The sequence below is a fragment of the Parasteatoda tepidariorum genome, chromosome 4 (genome assembly GCF_043381705.1).
Source record: "Parasteatoda tepidariorum isolate YZ-2023 chromosome 4, CAS_Ptep_4.0, whole genome shotgun sequence".
In the NCBI taxonomy this organism is placed as follows: Eukaryota; Metazoa; Arthropoda; class Arachnida; order Araneae; family Theridiidae; genus Parasteatoda; species Parasteatoda tepidariorum.
The window spans coordinates 23,068,199-23,088,488 of NC_092207.1; the positions used below are offsets into that span (position 1 = coordinate 23,068,199).

Here is a 20,290-nt window from a genome sequence, read left to right on the forward strand (position 1 = left end):
CCTTTTAAAGTTATAGATGATATTGAAGTACCCATAGAGTCAATGTGTCAATGTGTGGGAAACAACACTGATCATTTCTTGGTGTTAGTTGAAGTGATGTAAGACCAGAGAAGTTTCCTTTCATTATTTTCGGTGTAAAGTAGTTGCCTCTATTTGTGTTCGGTAACACTAAAATTTATATGATACTGAGTTAGTAAAGTTATTTTCACGATAGAATTTTAAAAGTAACAACTAATTCTTAAAATAAAAGTAGTCTGTAATTCAAAAATTCGTATACTACTGAGAGAATATTAAGATAAATTCCAATCAGGCTTAACAGAACAGAAACGAATAACATTGTTATAAATGCTTAAAAGACATTTTGTCTAACTATGCGTGGGCATGTTCAGCCTCTCTATTGCAGCGAGACTTGTAATGTGTTGAAATTTGTTATGATTATAATTTGTCAATGTATTTTTTTTAAAAATTTTTTTAGCGAAATAATACAATGAATAAAATGTATTTTAAATACTTAAGGTGAATTGCTTAATGAATCAAAATCTATACTAGCTGTAGACAAACCTCATTGTGTTGTCGTGTGACGATACATAATGGTAAAATAATTAATAAATTAAAGCAGTTACGTAAAAATAAGTATTCAAAATGCATCATACCTTTAAAGTAACTTGCGTTGCAGAGGACTTTTTCAAACTGGCGTATTCCATAGCACGGATTGTCTGTAAGGAGAGCTTTTTTGCACATCGAATATAAAACTACACTTTAAGTTTAGATGACATGAAATGAACGTATTTAATAGAAATCAATGATTAAAAAATTAGTTCGGATCAATGTAATTATAACGAACAAAAATGAAATTTCTATAAACACTAAAATGATTTTCTTAATGAAATATTTAATTACAGTCCCAGATATGTAGGTAGGTAATTTATTTACGTTGCACTAGAGCTGCACAATAGCAACGGCCTAGGAAACATCCCTGAGGATGATCCGAAGACATGCCATCACAATTTTTAACTTCTGCTGAGAGGATGGCTCAACCACTTTGGCGAAGTAGAGACATTTACAATGGAACAGTTTAGCGAGGACAAATATCGCGCACACTCGGTCTTAACGCATGCCGACAGCCAGTGATGCTTCTATTGACAACTAAGTCTTTACAATCAATCCACTGTGAGACCTACAGTTGTAAGATAGCCCGGGATAGCCTGGTCGGTAGGGCGCTACGCCCGTGGGTTCGAACCCCGCCAGCCGAAGACTCCCCGTGTAAGTAGTGACTGATGCACGTTAAAATTCTGTCGAGTTGCAAAGTCCTCCATGTTCCCATAACAAATCAATACCTCTGGGGGTACTGGATTGGAGATCGATCGTTCTCTGATTCAGGTCAAAATTACGATCTGTGGATGAATGAATGCATGTGTGAATGGGTCCGCCTTATAAACAGATGTGACGCATGATGTGGCAGAAGTCGAATTCTTGGTCATAGATGACGCCACTGAAAAACAAGAATAGTACAATCTGCCTTAAATTTGCTCGATTTCACCAAGCAGTCTTGCCAGTGTGGCAAATGGCATTAGAACCAACCACCAACCAGAAAACCGTTTTGATGATAGACCATATTATCAGTATATTGGACAATGAAATTTCACAATTTTTTTTCATGACCTCAATAAATTGATCCACATTTCCCTCGAAGTAGAATCATAGTATTGCATCATCAAATTTACGATGTATGATAATATGATTCAACTCAGTGACACATTATAAAACAGAGCATTTTATACATCAAATATATATAAAAGTGAAGCGTTAACAAGTTTGTCGTGCATTTTTTGTTTGATATAAAACTAAAGTTTATGATTCAGTTTAAAAATGTATTTCCAGGAAATCAGGAAAAATTTATTTTAAATAATTTAGAAATTTAACTAGTTCATAATATAACTAGATTTATAGTAAAAAGAGCACTTATATATATTTTATTTGAGTTTAAAATAAGGATTGTTTAAGAAAGTTAATATAATTTTTTGCGAATTGTTTTCATAATAGTATAATAGTACAAGATATGTTTCTGCCAATATAGTTCCCTATAAAATCTTAAACTATCTTAACATATGAAAGGCATTACGTNAATCACTACTATATAAGGCATGTTAACTTGCATCCATCTTAAAGTACCTTTAGATAGTTGAAGGTTAACACAGTCGATAGTTATATCTCCACACATGCACATTTCAAACAATATTGGAAATTCTAATAGCTAACTTTGGTAATTCCTTTTTTTAGCTAAGATTCTATTGTTTTTTGTACATTTAAAAAGGGGTGCGCAGTAAATCTACCTCCTCCTGGTGCACCTTGGTAACACTTTGCGGCTAAAAGATCTGCAACTTAGCATTCTGTCCTGCTTTGCGCAAGTCTTCTCTAGCCGAGCGATATTGGGAAGCCCGAGACCTTTTGAATTAATGGACTCGACTTACTGCATTATGTTTACCATCTTGTATTTCACTTTTTTTATTGTGCTGTAACTACTGTCCAATAAATTTGCCATTGGAAATTAAAAAAAGTTTTTTTTAAACTTTTTTTGGCGAAATAATACAATGAATAAAATATTTTTAAATGCTTAAGGGGAATTGCTTAATGAATCAAAATCTATACTAGCTGTAAAGAAACCTCATTGTGTATTACGATACATAATGGTAATATAATTAATAAATTAAAGCAGTTACGTAAAAATAAGTATTCAAAATGCATCATACCTTTAAAGTAACTTGCGTTGCAGAAGACTTTTTCAAACTGGCATATTCCATAGCACGGATTGTCTGTAAGGAGTGGTTTTGCACATCGAATAAAAAACTACACTTCATGTTTAGATGATATGAAATTAACGTATTTAATAGAAATCAATGATTAAAAAATTAGTACGGATCAAAGTATTTATAGCAAACAAAAATGAAACTTCTATAAACACTAAAATGATTTTCTTAATGTAGTATTTAATTACAGTCCCAGATATGTAGGTAATTTATTTTCGTCGCACTAGAGCTGCACAATAGGCTACTAGCAACGGCCTAGGAAACGTCCCTGAGGATGATCCGAAGACAGGCCATCGCAATTTTGATCTTCTGCTGAGAGGATGGCTCACCCACTTTGGCGAAGTAGAGACCTTTAGAATAGAACAGTTTAGCGAGGACAAATATCGTGCACACTCGGTTTTAACGCATGCTGATCAAAGTGGTCACCCACCCGTACACTGAAGACAGTCAGTGATGCTTCTACTGAGAACTAAGTCTTTGCAATCAATCCACTGTGAGACCTACACTCCTAAGAAAACCGTGGCCGGTATAGCCTGGTCGGTAGGGTGCTGGGCCACTGTCCGAGAGTTCGTGGATTCGAACCCCGCCGGTCGAAGACTCCCCGTGTAGTTGGTAACTTAAAATTCTGTCGAGTCGCAAAGTCCTCCATGTTCCCATAACAAATCAATACCTCTGGGGGTACTAGATTGGAGATCGATCGTTCTCTGATTCAGGTCAAAATTACCATCTGTGGATGAATGAATGGATGTATGAGTGGGTCCGCCTTATAAACAGATGTGACGTATGATGTGGCAGAAGTCGAATTCTTGGTAATAGATGATTCCTCCGAAAAACAAGAAACGCACAGTCTGCCTTAAATTTGCTCGGTTTCACAAAGTAGACTTACCAGTGTGGCAAGTGGCATTAGAACCAACCACAAACCAGAAAACCGTTTTGATGATAGACCATAATACCAGTTTATTGAACCATAAAATTTCACAAATTTTTTTACGTGACCTCAATAAATTGATCCACATTTCCCTTGGAGTAGAATCATAGTACTGCATCATCAAATTTAAGATGCATGATAGTATGATTCAACTTAGTTACATATTTTAAAACAGAGCTTTTTGTACATCATACATAAAAGTGAAGCGTTAACAAGTTTGTCATGCATTTTTTGTTTGATATAATACTAAAGTTTATGATTCAATTTAAAAATGTATTACCAGGAAATCAGGAAAAATTTATTTTAAATAATTTAGAAATTTAACTAGTTCATAATGTAACTAGATTTATAGTAAAAAGAGCACTTATATATATTTTATTTGAGTTTAAAATAAGGATTGTTTAAGAAAGTTAATATAATTTTTTGCGAATTGTTTTCATAATAGTATAATAGTACAAGATATGTTTCTGCCAATATAGTTCCCTATAAAATCTTAAACTATCTTAACATATGAAAGGCATTACGTAATAAAAATTTTTTAATGTAATGAGCTCATTATGTAAAAACATGCGCAACATACTTCTTGTTTCCTATAAATTTGAAGCTCCTTCTCGAGCCTTTTCTTTGAATCTAGGATCACTTTTTCAATTTTCTTCTTCATTAAAGACACATTCTTTTCCATTTGTTTCAACTTCGCCCATTGTAGTATTTCTATTTCTTCTTCTTTCAGGCTGATGGCAACATCAAAGAGATTTTCCAGCTTTACAGTAATTTTTGCTTTCTGTATTATAAAAATTGCAATAGGGTAAACTAACCAGTGAAGGAACACTTAAGCTTCGCTCGCTTGCCTTTTAAAAAATCATATTAATTTCAAAATTCGTAATTTCAGTTAAATGACAGTGTCAATATATTTGTTACTAATTGCAAACTATGCAAAAAAATTGTAGAGAACTTACATAATATTGTTTTANATAATTTTGCAACACAATAATAATTTCTCAAATACTATCATAGTGTTAAATTTATTTTCAGTACTGTTAAGTTAAAATAATAGCTATAAATAGAGAAAATACTATTACTAAATATTGAAATTTATGAGCTTCGTTATGAAAACTTCCTCCTTTTTAAGGAATTCATAATATGTACGATAAAAGAAATTCTGTTAAGTGAAATGACTCTTAAGCGATATAAATTGATGTCAATTGAAAAAAATCGCCTTACTCTGTAAGACATTTCTCGGAAAAATAGTTAAATAACAATTTTTTTAATTGTTATTTCACCATATTCAAATAAAACAGTCAAGTAACCATAAATAAGGTGATATTTAAACAGTTAACTGTGAGAAATCGCTTATTAACTACTTTCACCTAATGTGATTAAACAACTAGAATTTTTTTGCACCAACTAAGTCCACATAATGAAGCCATGTACTTAGTTCCTTGAAACTGAGCACTCATAGCCGGGAGGGCTAATCAGTCTCATGACCAATAAAATTGGGGGGGGGGGTCAAGTATTTAATGGACATTATATTTTATTTTTAACTTATATTTCTACATTTTGTATAATGAATAATGATTAATTTTTATGATAACTTATGCCTCTCTTTTAATCTCTAGTTCAACGCAGAATGTAGACACCAAGCTAAATGAAAATATGCCACCCTTTGATTAAGGAAATTACCAATTTTTTTTATTAACAAATGTCTTTGTTTCAATTTAGTTCAAAAATTTAAGTTTGATTTTAATTAAAAAAATTTAAGAAAAACCAAAATGTTTAATACATTAGTTGTTAAATTTTAAAACAATTATTTTTCGTTATTAAGCTTCAATATTTCATTTTTAGTGTGGACAAGATGCAGAAGATAATAGAAATAATGCATTAAAATAATTTTTAGCTAATTTAATTTTTTTTAGGAAAAAAAAACATTACATGAAATATAATTTAGATTCATACTTAAGATAATTATATTTTTTAAAATAATGAAAAAAATTTCAAATTTTACTTGGACAGATGCTAGTCAATTTTTTTCAAAAGCTTAAGATTAGAATTAAACCACACAACTTCATAAATAGAAGAACCCTTTAATTTAATAAAAATGACTAGTAACCTTAAGTTAATTAGAACCAGAATTTCCTACCAGAAATTCCTTTGCCAGATAATTTTCAACATCTTTAGGGCTGACAGAAACTTCTTCTTTCCCTTTTTTCAGCTCAATGATATCATGATATAAATTTTTTAATGAACAAAATATCTGAGATTCCTAGAACATAATAGATAAGTAAAAGCAAGCATTAAAAAAAAGGTCAATTTTTAATCTGATGTTAATCTTTTGAATCGTTTAGTTTATTGCTCTAATCTATACACACTTAATGCATATGTTTTTGTGAAGTTAATCTGATTGATTTCTGGTTTACCAACTACTTCAAGTATATGGAGAACTATAACTAATCACGAGTAAAATGTATAACTTAACTTAAACTTAACTTAAACTTAACTTAAACTTAACTGAAACTTAACTTAAACTTAACTTAAACTTAACTTTTTTTAAAAATGGATAATATAAAAAGAATAGCTGCACACTTAACATGAAATTAAAAATAAAAAATAAATTACGTGCAAAAAAAGATTTTCAACCACTCTTAATAATTTTTAAAAAAAGTAAGAGTTTCAAATTATTTCTTCTTAATTTTTTTAACAAATTATTTACATATTTTTGTACTGAAAATAAACTATTGCTATCAATTTTTTACTCTAGTTATTTTCCTTATAATTAAGCTTTAATGAATATTAAGAAAATATATATTTTTTTCTGAATTTGCTTTTGCTTGAAATGATCATTTAACGTAAAATGACAAAAGATATTTTTTATGTAATTTAAAAATATTTTCTGAAAAATATTTAAAAATAAATTTTGCCAAGAGAGAAGAAAAATGAGATGCAATTTTACCTTGTCTTTGAACACAGTCAGTGAATATCGCATTTCTTCCCCTTTAAGATTAACATTTGCTTCTATTTCCTTCTTCTTGGATTTTACAAGATCTTCCATGATCATTTTTCGTTTATTAATAACGTCAAGAATTTTATTTCGTTTTGATATAATTTCCTCTTCGACTTGTTGAATTCTTATCTCATACACTCTATTCATAAATACCTGCAAAAAACAGACATGAGATTAAAATGCATTTAAATATTTATGTTAGTTTCATTTTTTAATAAAATTAAAAAATATAAATAGTTCTTAAGCTAAATATTTTACCCAGAGATTTACTTGGTGCAAGTTAAACCAAATATCTATTGAGCGAAGTAAATGAAACGTAAAATAAATAATAAAAAAAATAGTCACTCAATTAAATTAAATAATAAAATAAAAATGTATTCATTTAATTTTTCAAGTGGACTAAAAAGGAAAAAAATAATTCTATTTTTGTCACACCAAAAATATAAAACGGAGGGCGCATCACTTTTGAAATACGTGGTGTGAATGTTTGGTTATGATAGAAGTTTATTTAGAAAGTGATGCATTCTAGGTTTCTTGCCTCAGGTGTAACAATAATTCACTTCAAACATGGTATTTACATATTTTTTTTAATATTAATGTTTCCTCATTTTAACTTTGGGTCTGTTAAATTGTTTATGCCAAAAAAATGGTCGATGGGGCGATGGAATGGTAATAAATTTTGTTTACAACATTTAGGAAACAAGTATAGCTTATGTTTTACAGAGTTTTAGTTAAAAACTCTAGCTCATCAGATAGTGATTGGAGTTTTAATTCACAATAAATTTTATTTGGAGAGAAGTTCTGCTTGTAGTGGTTGAAAAAAAAACAATTGAAGTTTGTCTAGGCAGAAGCCCAGAGCTTCAGCTAAAATGTGAGTTTTTTTTATCTCTAGTTGGAATATTGTCAAAATCTTAATTGATGATTAATTCACTAAAGGGGTAATATCACTAAGGATTCTGCTTATAACGATTAAGAAACGTTTGAAAGTAGCATTGTCCTACAGCACAAAGCTCTTGTTGAGATTTGATCGTTCTAGTTAGTCGAAAAATCTTCAGATAATAAAGTAATTTTGATGATAAACCAGTGATTAAGAAACGACATAGACTTCAAATGTCAATCCGGTACAGAGGTACTAGCTAGGCGAGATGTCGACCAGTGTTCTGACTGATGATAATATTGCGATAAATTCTACCTGTAGCTATGCACACGATTAAAACTTGCATTGTCATTAGACCTAGAGCTTCATTAGCGATGTGAGTAAAGCAAGGTTATAAAAGCGTAAATAAGAACGAAACTTTAAATTGTGTTTTTTGTGAATAATAATTTTTTTCATAACGCTGATGTGGCACAATATTTTAATAACGATTACGTGTAATTATGTAGGGATTTATCTTGAACGTGATCCCCTTAAAATATTTAAGAGAAGAAAAAAATAATTTTCAAATCACTCGTCAGTTTTGCATTACCTCAGTTTTAGAACTTGATTTTACTGTGTCTTCTTCAGTCTCAGCTTCAGAAGATACTTTCTACAATATTAAAAAGTATGTATGAATTAAATCTTATTTCTTAATGTAACTTTTGTCAAAGCACAGTGTTATAATATTTGTTTTAATAGTTCGGTATACAGTTTTTCAACTTGCTATAAGCAGTTCAACCATAAATAAATGATGTTTAAAAAATAAAAAATATTTTATTCTTCTAAATATTTACCAATTACTAAGATCTGTACACAAAGTGTCACTTTTTAATCATTGTGAAGCTTTATTCTAATAACGCCTTATGTTTTATTCTAACGTCGCCTGATACTTAACTTCTAATGCGAAACACGTAGGTTTTAAAATATTTGTCGTAAAATAAAACAAAAAATATTATTCATACTATTTTCAGATAACTGATGTCTCTCTCTCTAAATTAGAGATGGTATTTCGTTGTGCTCTAACATTAAGTGCAATTTTATGATGATGGATGCCCAATGGGTCGAGAGTTCCTGTAACTAACATAGTTAGAAAGTCACGGTACATGCACGAAGAAAGAAATTCTGATAAAGTTACTGTAATTGTATGGTAATGACATTTTTAGTTAAAAAAACATAATTATGATAAGAAAACCAAAAAATACGGTATTTAAATTATTTTTTTGGTAATTTTTCCGTTCATATGGTAATGTCTGACCAGAAATTCTGGTTTTCAAAATTATAGTCCTTATTATCACACGTTTAGTAAAAATACATAACTGAAAAGTAAAATTAATGAAATAGGTGGTTTCATGTCATTTTCTAAGGTTTCATAAAATTACGAAATTTTACTACATTTCCTATTAAACAGCATGTTAATAAAACCACATTTTACTGTTAATTTTACCAAAAGTAATTAGTAAAATACCTTAATAAAAATTACCATACTTTTTGGTGTTCACCAGAAACCCATTAAATTTAACTATATTCTACTAATTTTGACCATACTTTTTTTCAGTGAGGGTAACAATCTGTAATTTGCCGATATTTAAACATTTCCCCGTTGAGTTAGCATAGAGTGATAAACAACTGTATCTTAATTCAGTGGAATCTCAAAATTATAGGTATGTGTTTTTATTTTAAGCTGTTAATATTAATTTCAACAATTCAAAAAATCTATAATATGAAAAAACTGTGTTAAAAGTGTTAAATAGCCAAATGTTTTATGAAATAAGTAAAATTTCAAAAAAATATGATAGTTATACTAGACGCTTCGCTTTTATCAAGTTATTTATGCAATTATAAGCTAAATAAAGAGTTAATATTTTGATAAAATAATTATCGTCATTCTAAGAAGTTACTTATAGAAAAGTTTGCAAACTAATAAATTTATTAAGTGACAAATTGAGATTTTTTTTAAATTTTTAATTAAATTTTTTGGTAAAAAAAAAGATAAGAATGAAATGAAAGAAAGAAAGAAATGAAATTTTAACTTGCTAAATGAGATTGCGACATTAAAAAAATTATTTATAATTATGTTATCTTCCTACAAGGAAGATAAAAAAACAATTAAGTGATATAAATTTTCAGTTTACTAAATTATTAATTTCACCCCCTTTTTCAAATAGTTTTTTTCAGCAAAATTAAAAAAAAAAGTTTATTTATTCAAGTAAAGTAAAAACAGAATGGTAACAAATAGTGCATTTTATTATTTTAAGAGAACTGTTCTTAAAACGATATTCAGTAACAAAAAATTTTCATCTATTGAGTCATGCTGTTTTATTTTATAAGAATAATTTGTAAGAACAATAGAATATTTATTTTATAAGAATAATAGAAAAAAGGTATAATAAAATGAAATGCATTCGTGATGATGTCCTACCTCAGCTCTTTCAATCTCTAAATCAACAGTGAGTTCCCGCTCAATATTTTCAAAATCCTGCAGTATTTGCTTTTCAGTTAACATTTCTCTTTCTTTTCTTTTTATTTCATAGTAACTAATATATTCTTTAAAAGAATAATTGTAGTCCTATAAGCAGAATAAACCTTGAATTTACAAGATCACAAAAACAATTCACGAAAAAAAGGACGAACGATAGATATTTTATGCAAATGAAGTCTTTTAAAATTAAATAAAAATGTATCAATTTTGATTACTTTAGGCTTTGTAAGTATATCTTAAAAAAAGATGACTGATTCATTGTACTTTTGTTTTAATGAATAAATTAATTTATATGTCATAATTATAAAAATTTTAAAATTAAAAATTATATTAGCTTATATTGCCAGGCTAGCATAAATGGTTTATTTTTATTACAACACATAGAGACAATTTATTGAATAGATTTTAATTCTGATGATAAAGGAATGGGAGATGATGAGACTTGTATATTTACATGAAAACGTACGGTGTGCAAATAAACAAATAAAAAATAAATAAATATAAAAGTCACCCTGATTAAATTTTGATCTGATTTGCACTTAATTAGAATTCAATCTTAATGGTTCAAGTGTGTGACTTCAAATATGCTAATTAGTAAGCGCATGCGATATTTTAAGTTTTGAAATCAGACACAAAAATGTAATTTCTCTGAATAAACATTCCTTTTTTTTTCGCTTTCTGCAATTTAGCCGCTACCTGAAAAATAGGGTGAGGAAAGTGGTCAAAAGTTTGGACTACTTCATGTAAATTTTAGTTTTTATCACTACATATCTAGAACTTTTTAAGTCATTTGAAAAAATTTTGCACTCAAAAAAGAAAAACTTTTGCACTGAAAAATTTTATGCAAAAAATTAATAATTTCTTTTTATCATTATAACTTTATTTAATAAATTTCATTTAATAGAAATATTTAATTGTAAGGTATACAAATTTTACCTTATTTTAAGGAATGTAATTTAATATGGCAAAATACAAAATTTGAACAAAATCGTTCAAATAATTCCTGGAAATCAAATTTTAAAGTTCTAACTTTTTTAAAGTTCAATTTCTCAGGAAATACTAGACCGATTTCGTTCAAATTCTATATTTTGTCTTATAAAATTACTTCCTTTAGAGTGATGCAAATATTTGCAAACCTTGCAATTTAAAACATTTTCTACTATTATTAAATAAAATGATAAAAAACAATAAGTAGTAATTACTTTTTTTTTTTTTGCATGAAATTATCTTTGGATAAATGAATTTCATAATAGCCTGCTACAGTTTTTCTATTTACTTAAAAAATTTTCGTTATAAGGAGAAATACGCAAAAAATAAAATTAACATTAAGGTGTCCCAAAATTTTGACCGCTCTCCTATGAAAACTATGGGGGCCATATTTACCAGATAGCGACTACCGCCTGTATTTCGAGGGTCAGAAATGCAAATCTGCTAAAGGAAATTCGTGTTTATTCAGAGGCAGTATGTTTTTATGCTTGATTTCGTAAAATAAAACATCATCTGCGCTAACTAATAAGCATATTTGAACTCACCACTTTAAACCATTAGTACTTAGCCTTAGTACGTAAAAATCCGATCATTAAATGAAAAGTTATTCAAAATGGTTCTCTTTTTTTGCACACAGTACATAACGAGCTGCTCCACAGTATCGCTACCAAAACACTCTTTCGAGAAGGACTATCAGGATGAGCGTTACCTGGAGAGGTGCGATTTGCAGCTCCCCTTTGAAAGCAAACCAAGCATTCGAATTTTGATAACCATTATTTTAGAGAAGTTCAGTTTCTGTAAATTAAATCTGAATACTTAAAAAGATACCTCTCTAATGATGAAGAATAAAATATTGGCTGGGTTGTCAGTTATAAATGATGCCCGGTGACTTCGCGCTCCCGTGCCACAGGTTCTGGATTCGATTCTAAGGCCGGGCACGGCTGACTTAGAATTTTCATCCCTTCAGTGGGTTGATAAATGAGTATCAAGCATGCTTGGGAATTAAACACTGGGGGTTCCGCTTTCGGCTGACCACCTAATCAGAACATCTGCTCCTGCAACCCAGAGCTCAAGATCAAGAAAACTGAGCTGGGCACTGTAGGCCTTGGCCCTCTATGGGCTGTCGAGTCACTGAGTTTAGTTTTAGTCAGTTATAAATAACTGCACTTACTAGAATTCCAAGATCTTGACCAGTTGAGGAAAGTGAGAATCAATTTTATGTTATTTTAAAGTATATATAATGACACTAATATTGATGTAATTAAAAATTCATTGTTTTTGGCGATATTGCGCGAGATAAATAATATGATCAGTTTTTTCCCGATGTATCGAATCCAAAAAATTGGAATATAAGAAGTATTTAAATTAAATAATTTTTCAAATTTCTTCCTATTTTGTATAAACAAGAAAAAGTAATAAAAAATAAATTAAAGAAAATTAAAGAAAAATAAATAAAGAACATTTTGATGATGATGACATTAAAAATACAATTAAAAATTATTTATAGCATAAGAATAAAGAATAAATTTTTTTTTGCAATTAAAAATTAACAAAGTAAATAAAACAAAAGCTGGCCAAAATATTATGCCATATAAGAAAAACATATGGGGAAACAAAAGGAGCACAATCTGTATCCTAAATAAGAAAGCTGGTCACTTGTCCAGCACAACCAGGTAACCCACACTTCCGTCCATAGATGTATATTATAATTTTATAACCGTCGTTGAACAGCCGACCCCATTTTTGCGTTTACGACTACTAATGTTCAACTCCGTAGCCTTGTAATTTTGAAATCAATCCAGAAGACAAGGGAACTCCTGGATCAAGTATTGGGAGAAATTTGCCTTCGTGGAGGACATTTTTGATGTAACTAACCCTCATTCACGTTACATGGAGAGGAAGACCACGAGAACCTCCCACGGTTACCCTGACGGCAAGGGGACTCTAACCCATGATCCGTCTACCACTGGATATATTTCGCGTCAGCACTGTGGTCGGTGCAAGCTGGATGAGGAATTCGTATCGACTGGGATTCGAACCCGGTTCGCCTCAATGGAAGGCGAACGCTCTATCCCCTGAGCCAGCACGGCTAAGGAAGACTCTATACCACGGAAGAAAAACAAGTTTTTTTTTCTTTCTAAATTTTAAAGATGAAAAAAAAAAAAATTTTTTTTTCCGAGGAAGAAACTTCTTATCCTTTTAATTCCATAAGTGATTAAAAATTTAAAGTATAGAAAAAGGGAGATCAGGCAAACATAGAACCAACCATGAAGTTTTATGTAATGAAAAAAAAAATCTCAAAATGGCAAAATAAAAACAAATTATAAGAAGATAAGGTAGGATTAAACAATCGGGAAGTTCTCTTACAATAATTTGTTTGCATTTTGATTTTTTTTCCAGCAATTGAAGCATTATGGCTTACTCTAAGTTTTCCAGAACCCAGTTTTTCTAAATTTTAAATTACTTATGGAGGCGACAGAGAATTTGCAATGAAAAATTTCTCCCATGGTATTGCGTCCTCTTAAATTTACTCACTTTGCATGTACAGAGATAATACTTAAAAAATTATACTAAAGATACAAAATAATAATGATTATTATCATGCAATATAAACCTGTGCTGTAGTTCCAGCATCTTTCTGCTGTAAAAGTGTTGTTATCTCAAGCATTTTCTTCTCTACATCTTTTTCTATCGACTGCTTTCGAATGCTCCTTTCAAGTTCTGTTTTCTTCATTTTAAACAGAGTCATAAATAATTGTTTGAATGTGATAAAAATTTCTTTGTTCTGAAAATTCAAAAATACTCTTAGAAACTTAAGAATCCTTGCATTAGAGATTGGAATTCGAGTTGTTAAATCAATGTTGTACGATTTCCATGCAATTTATTAATGAATTTAGTGATCGATAAAACGGGATTTTATAGGAAATAAATAAGAAGTTCAAGTTTAGCATTTATTTGATTGAAAGTTATAAACAGAATAAAAAATAAAACTAGTAGTAGTTAATTTTCCATCACTTTGCATATCGATAGTTATAACATGAATATACCGTAAAATTACAAAAGAAAAAATAAATAAAAATAAAATATAAACAAATAATAAATAAATAAGTAAACTAAAATAAACTTTTGCTGTTGTTTTCGTTATGAACAGGGAAACGTTGCTAACATTTTGAAAATGCTAAATTGGATTCGAACCATTCACTAATTAGAAACTGTTCAGCAGGTGAAATTATAAAAACAATAGTGTGTAAAAATGATTTTTTGACTTTTACTAACAATAAATAGTAAGAAAATGATTCTTTTTTTAGACGATATTGGAATAGCTTCGATTCAATTAAAAAAAAAACACAAAAAAAACTAGTGGGCCCCTGTTTGCTGACACGCCGAGATCTCTCTAAATTTCTATTCAACCTTATATGACTTGATTTTCAGATCCTTTAGAGTTAAACCCATTTCAAATGTGCTCTAGAGTAAAACCTTAATAGTTTAAATCAATTATTAAAATTATTAAAACTAATTCGTCTTCAAAAAATTAAAATTTTAAGTCAATAATGACTTATTGAACTAAAGAATCACAACTTCGTTAAAAAAGCAATTATGAATTTCAGAACTTTGAGCTATCACTATAAATTTATTATTATTATGAACAAAATTATCATTATTGAACTCTCTTAAGTATAATTAAAACATAATATAAAATACTTTGTTTGTTGATGTGAGCTATTCGTTTTTCATACTTTTAGTCATTGTCAACTAATAACTTAGTTAGTTTCAGCTTTTCGTTGTTCACGCGAAAAACGAATTTTCATTCAGAAATTTAATGACATGCATGTTTACGCTTTTATGCTTATGACCGCTTATACGCTTGATTTTTCAATTCTTCGCTGCCAACACATAAAAAAGAGGACATTCTTTTTCCCCATGTGAGAAAACTATATATATATTCTCATAACATTATTAACTTCCAATTTAACCAATTTTGGACAATAGAGCATTTATGAACAACTGATTAAGTTTAATTGCGTATTTTCGCCACTTGATGCTGTAGGTTTAAATAATAACAGCGTATTATCGTGTAAGTTAAATAGTTAAATTTGTAAGAATAATTAACTTTAACATCAGATTCCTATTATTTAAGTAATACTTTACTTTTTATTAATTGATAGTTGCAAAAAGACTCATACTCATATAAAAAAAATCTGATTCAGTAATTGAACTGAAATTAATAATAAAAATATTCTAAAATCTACAGAGTCTAAGTTTTCAAATACTGTAGATGAAAATAATTTTCGCATATTAATGTATTTGGTATGCAATTAATAATACGAAGTACTGAAAACTCATTGTTTTTTGTTAAAAAGTGACCTTAATAATCTCCAGCTGAAATATAACATAGATTAATGTCTAAATAAAAACTAAAAAAAATTCAAATGTTTCGAAACATTGAATGTATGAATAACTAACAATTAGTGTTTATGTTATTAGAAGAAAGTTATTAGAAGAGAGCTATTTTTTAACTCAGTTATTTAAATTTAGATTTTGGTTGTTCCTAAAATTTACAGAGTTATATTATTTTTGGATTAAGATAGATAATTATTTGCATCAGACTCAGCATATTTACGTGGGAGTCAATGATTTCGACAGGAACATGATGATGCCTTCTAAGTTTCTCGATATCATAACATATTGCCTCCATTTCAATTTTAAATGTTTCTAGCAAAGAGCAATAGAGTTTTTCACAAGCACTAGTTATTCTAGAGCACTGAAATTAAAAAAAAATATTTATGAAATAATTGAATTCTGCACAACAATTTACAATGCAATCTTATGAAAAAAATAATTGGTCTATATACGAAAATTTAAAGCATTCATTTTACATAAAATTGACTATTTCATTACTTTACATTTTAATATTTTTTCTTAAAAATACTACTACTTTTAGAACTTTTAAACATATGTTGATAGTATCATTTTGTATCACGCATATGTTTTATTTTTTTGCATAATTCAAAATTTAGGAACAAAGTTTTTAAATTATGAAAGCAGTTCATAACTTTAATGAGTCGTTTCATTAATTTAAAACTTGCATTTATGCATTTCAAAGTTCAGTTTCCGTTCCACACGGTTGAAAACAATTACCGTACTGCATGGTAACGACATTTGTGGTAAAAAAACAACAACACAGTTCTGCTTAATAAAACCAAAATATCATAACCATTAAACCATTCATTCATTTAAACCATTCATTAGATTAATTTTCTGCTCAAATTGTAAAGGCTTAATACGAACTGTAATTTTGAAAACCAGAGTTTCTTGTAAACCACTTCGGTATGAACGAAAAAATTAACGACTAGTTAATTTAAATACTTTTTATTTTAGTTTTATAATTAGAATTAAGATTTTTTTTAACCAAAAATGTCATTACCATACAGTACTGCAAATTTACCAGATTTTTTCTCAGTGAAGAAATAAGGAATAAACGTATTTTTTTAAACTTTCTATATACTTTTGTTGAGATTTTATCCTCTTGAGAGAAAGGGATAGAAATTAGAAATCATAATCGAGTACAATTAGTGCAAAAATAAAATATTGGTTTAAGTAAAAATTAGCAATTAACCTACCGTTCATCTACGAAACAGTTAGTTAAAGAGTTAAAGAAATCGCAATGCGCGTGAAATGTAATCTAGAAAAAAGCACTTGAGTTAATAGGAATTAATAGAAAATAAATTGTTGTATTATTAAAAATATACAACAATTAATAATTCAGCTAAAAACCTAAAAAGTGGAGTAACTGAAAATTAGCAACTAAACTTGCCATTGATTTACGGAACTGTTAATTAAGTAAATTGCAACGCGTGTGAGAAGTAATCAAGGAAAAATCACTTGCTTTAATAGGAATTAATGGAAAATAAATTGTAGTATATTAATTAAAAAATATTTATCTTTCCATTAAAATTATAATATACCTGAATATCCACATCATTTTTGATTTCTTTCATAAGAAGAATTTGAGGTTCTACTCTTTCAGTGGCAGTATTGTTTTTCTGTAGAAGTTCTTGTAAAACCGGAGAATAAAATAAAGTAATCATATCGCCCTTGAAAAGAACAATATTATTTTTATTTGTGAAGCTGTAAAAAATGGATACTATAATATCACGAAACTTGCTTCGCCTTTTATGAAACCGTTTTCATAAAAGGCGAAATGGTATAGGCTCCGAACAAAAATTTCGACTAAGTGACGAAATAACTATCGTTACTTCTTAAATTAAACGAATTTCATCAGAAGTAAAGAAATATTATGACTTTCTATTTTTCTCCTTTTTTTTCCAAAAAAAAAAAGAAAAAAAGAAATACAATAAGGCACTCATAGTGCCTCGTGGTTTCTAACGGGTGATATTGTTGCTCACTTTTTAGTGGGCACCATATAGAAAGATCAACGTCACCCCAACAACTCGAGAAGGACAGACAGAACAGAGAAATAAATTACATCCATGCCCGAAATCTTCCTGGCATGAAGTCAACTCCTTGATCATAATACAACCGATGGGTTCGTTCGTCATTCCAGTTTCGATCATCTAGTTTTCGTTTTAAGTAACAATTTTTCATAATGCAACTGCAATGAGGTTCCGAGTTGAGACAACATTTCCTTCATATATTTGAGAGTTCACGTTTCGTCACAAATCACGTAATTTCGTGACAAAATCATTCTCGAAATTAATGGAATATGAAGAATTGCTGCATTGTCGAAAGTGAGAGTTTTATTTCTGAAAGTATTCAGAAATCTTTGAAACTGAAGTTATTTAAAATATTAGCGGCATAAAATTATTACATGGATTATTGAGCTAGAGAATGTGTAACTAATAATTTTTATAACACTTGAAATGTACAAAAATATCTGTAGAACCTGGAAAACGCCTTCAATCACTTGTATTTTTTTCAAAATCTATCGTAAAGCACTTACGTTATTTTGTTTAATTGTACAACAATAACCACAGTAACTGAGATAAAAAAATTGCAATATAAATATTGCAGAAAGTCGAATTAGTTAAAAAGTTTCAGAGAGAATAGTTTAAAAGTTTGATGAAAATATCATTTGTAAAAAATGTGAGGAGGAAAGTAATATACGAAATGTTAGGAGACAAGTTATAAACTAATAGACTGATTATATTTTTTACGGATAATACAGTTCCATTTCATACAAGCTATTAAGAAAAGTATTATAATGTGATAGAAATTTCATTCTTTTGAATACAAAGATAAACGGTGGCTTACTTCGCTTTCGATAAGTTCCAAAACTTCTATTAAAAGTTGAATTTCACTTTTTCTTTTCTCTAGCGAGTTTGTCATTTGATCAATAAAGGTAGCAACAATAGGAAAGAGCTGAAAATAAAATGGCTGAGAATGATTTCTGTAATTTAAAACCTTCTTGGAGGAAGTTATTTAAAATTGAATCTGCAAAAAAATACAGAAAACTTAAAACAAAAAGAAAACAGAAGAAAAAAGAAAAATAAATCTTAAAAAAGGAAATGGGAGCAAGAAATCTAAAGAAAAAAAAAGATATCTGTATCGTTCAATAATAGACACTATACACGATATATAGTATTGACACGATATATAGTACATACGATGCATACTATAGACACTATATACACAAGAATATCGTACTTGTTAAAAAAATTCATTACAATATTATGCTATTATATATTTCAATTCTGCGTCAATATAACAAAGTTTCCATTCCAATGAAACTGGTTGTACAATAAATGAGGAAAATTATCATCACTGACGATGGTGATGATAATGACAAATGTGAGAAAAATTGCATGGTCATTATAATAATTTTTTTTATTCAGACATAAAATGTTTTAATGAAATGAGTAGAAAGAAACAATAACACTTTGCTTACCTCACTTTCCGTTTTCCAAGCATTGCAAGTGTTTTTCATTTGCTGAATTTCGAGGTTTCGGTCTTCAATACCATGAATCATAAGATTTTTGGCTTCAATCACTTTAAGATTCTAAGATTAAATATAAGATATTAACATGAATCAAATAATCGAAGTTATCAGCATCCTGTGTTTTTCATGCGTTCAAGGTAAGATAGACAAAAATTGGAGGATTGAGGAATCATATTATGCAAGTTAAAATATATTTATAAGAGTATTTAAATTTAAATAAGTAATAATATATGTAAACATTTTAATGAACTTTAAACATAATTATGCTATTTAAAACCAATTGTTATATCATTATGCCACCGTAGAACGCACCAATAATTTCATGTATTCACTTTTAAGTTAAAATGACTCAATTATGAATTGTAAAAGCAAAAAGTAGTACTCTGAAAGATTTAATATTTATATTTAGACATTTTTGCGTAAAAGTGTTTTGTTATACTCACTTTTAGTAGGTGGGGCTCATTAAATGAGTTGAAAAGTTTCTCATAAAGTAAAGTAGCCACCAAATTATTATAATAATTTAATTTTTTTTCCAATTTCTAATTTGAAATGATATTTGCTTGGAAATATATAATACTTTTAGAAAGTTTCATCTACAAATGTGTAATTTTTTTAAGAGGAGCAGAATGTAAATACCAGATTTTTCGAAAAGTGTTTGTAGAATACAGGATTTCGACAAAATTTTGATTTCTCGATTTTGCTTTATATCGTTAAATTATTGAAAGAAACCAAATTATAAAATTAATTTTATTAATACTGTAGTTATTTAGTAAAGGAGAGACAAACTTTAAGTTTTACTATGCTTATTGTGAATTATGCCAAGAGTTATTAATTAATATTAATATAAATATTATTACTAACAATCACTCATTTATAGGTTAAAGTATAAAATCACTCGGAATTTTTTAAGATTTAAAACTAAATGAAAAGTATAACTTTCTTTCTTGTCCATCTAATAACAGTATTTAATGGTAAATGTACTTTAATTATTAATAACTTTAATGTATGTACACTTACATCTATGTTTCCAATGTGTTGTAAATAGGACAGTTCAGAGTTTAAATTTTTAACTTCTTCTTCTCTTTGTTTAAATTCTATTTCCAAGGATTGACTACATAAGGAGAACAGCTCATTTCTCTGAAGTGAAAACAAAATCGTTAGACACAGAAAGTATTTTAAGTGTCAGTCGCTGATCGTGATGCTTTATATATATATATA

At 28.8% G+C, this 20,290-nt stretch overlaps 1 protein-coding gene across 1 annotated transcript in view; it reads right to left on the reverse strand.

Annotated features, from left to right (window-relative positions):
- LOC107438252 (putative leucine-rich repeat-containing protein DDB_G0290503) overlaps positions 1–20,290 on the reverse strand; it is a 62,882-nt gene that overhangs the window by 22,383 nt on the left and 20,209 nt on the right. Inside the window, exons 12-21 of the mRNA XM_043046156.2 lie at positions 20,090–20,209; positions 19,022–19,132; positions 18,388–18,495; positions 17,082–17,210; positions 10,069–10,215; positions 8,200–8,259; positions 6,683–6,886; positions 5,873–5,995; positions 4,316–4,516; positions 2,751–2,813 (exon numbers count right to left, since the gene is read on the reverse strand). Of these exons, the coding sequence (XP_042902090.2) occupies positions 2,751–2,813; positions 4,316–4,516; positions 5,873–5,995; positions 6,683–6,886; positions 8,200–8,259; positions 10,069–10,215; positions 17,082–17,210; positions 18,388–18,495; positions 19,022–19,132; positions 20,090–20,209 (1,266 nt within the window). The remainder of the gene's footprint in view (positions 1–2,750; positions 2,814–4,315; positions 4,517–5,872; positions 5,996–6,682; positions 6,887–8,199; positions 8,260–10,068; positions 10,216–17,081; positions 17,211–18,387; positions 18,496–19,021; positions 19,133–20,089; positions 20,210–20,290) is intronic.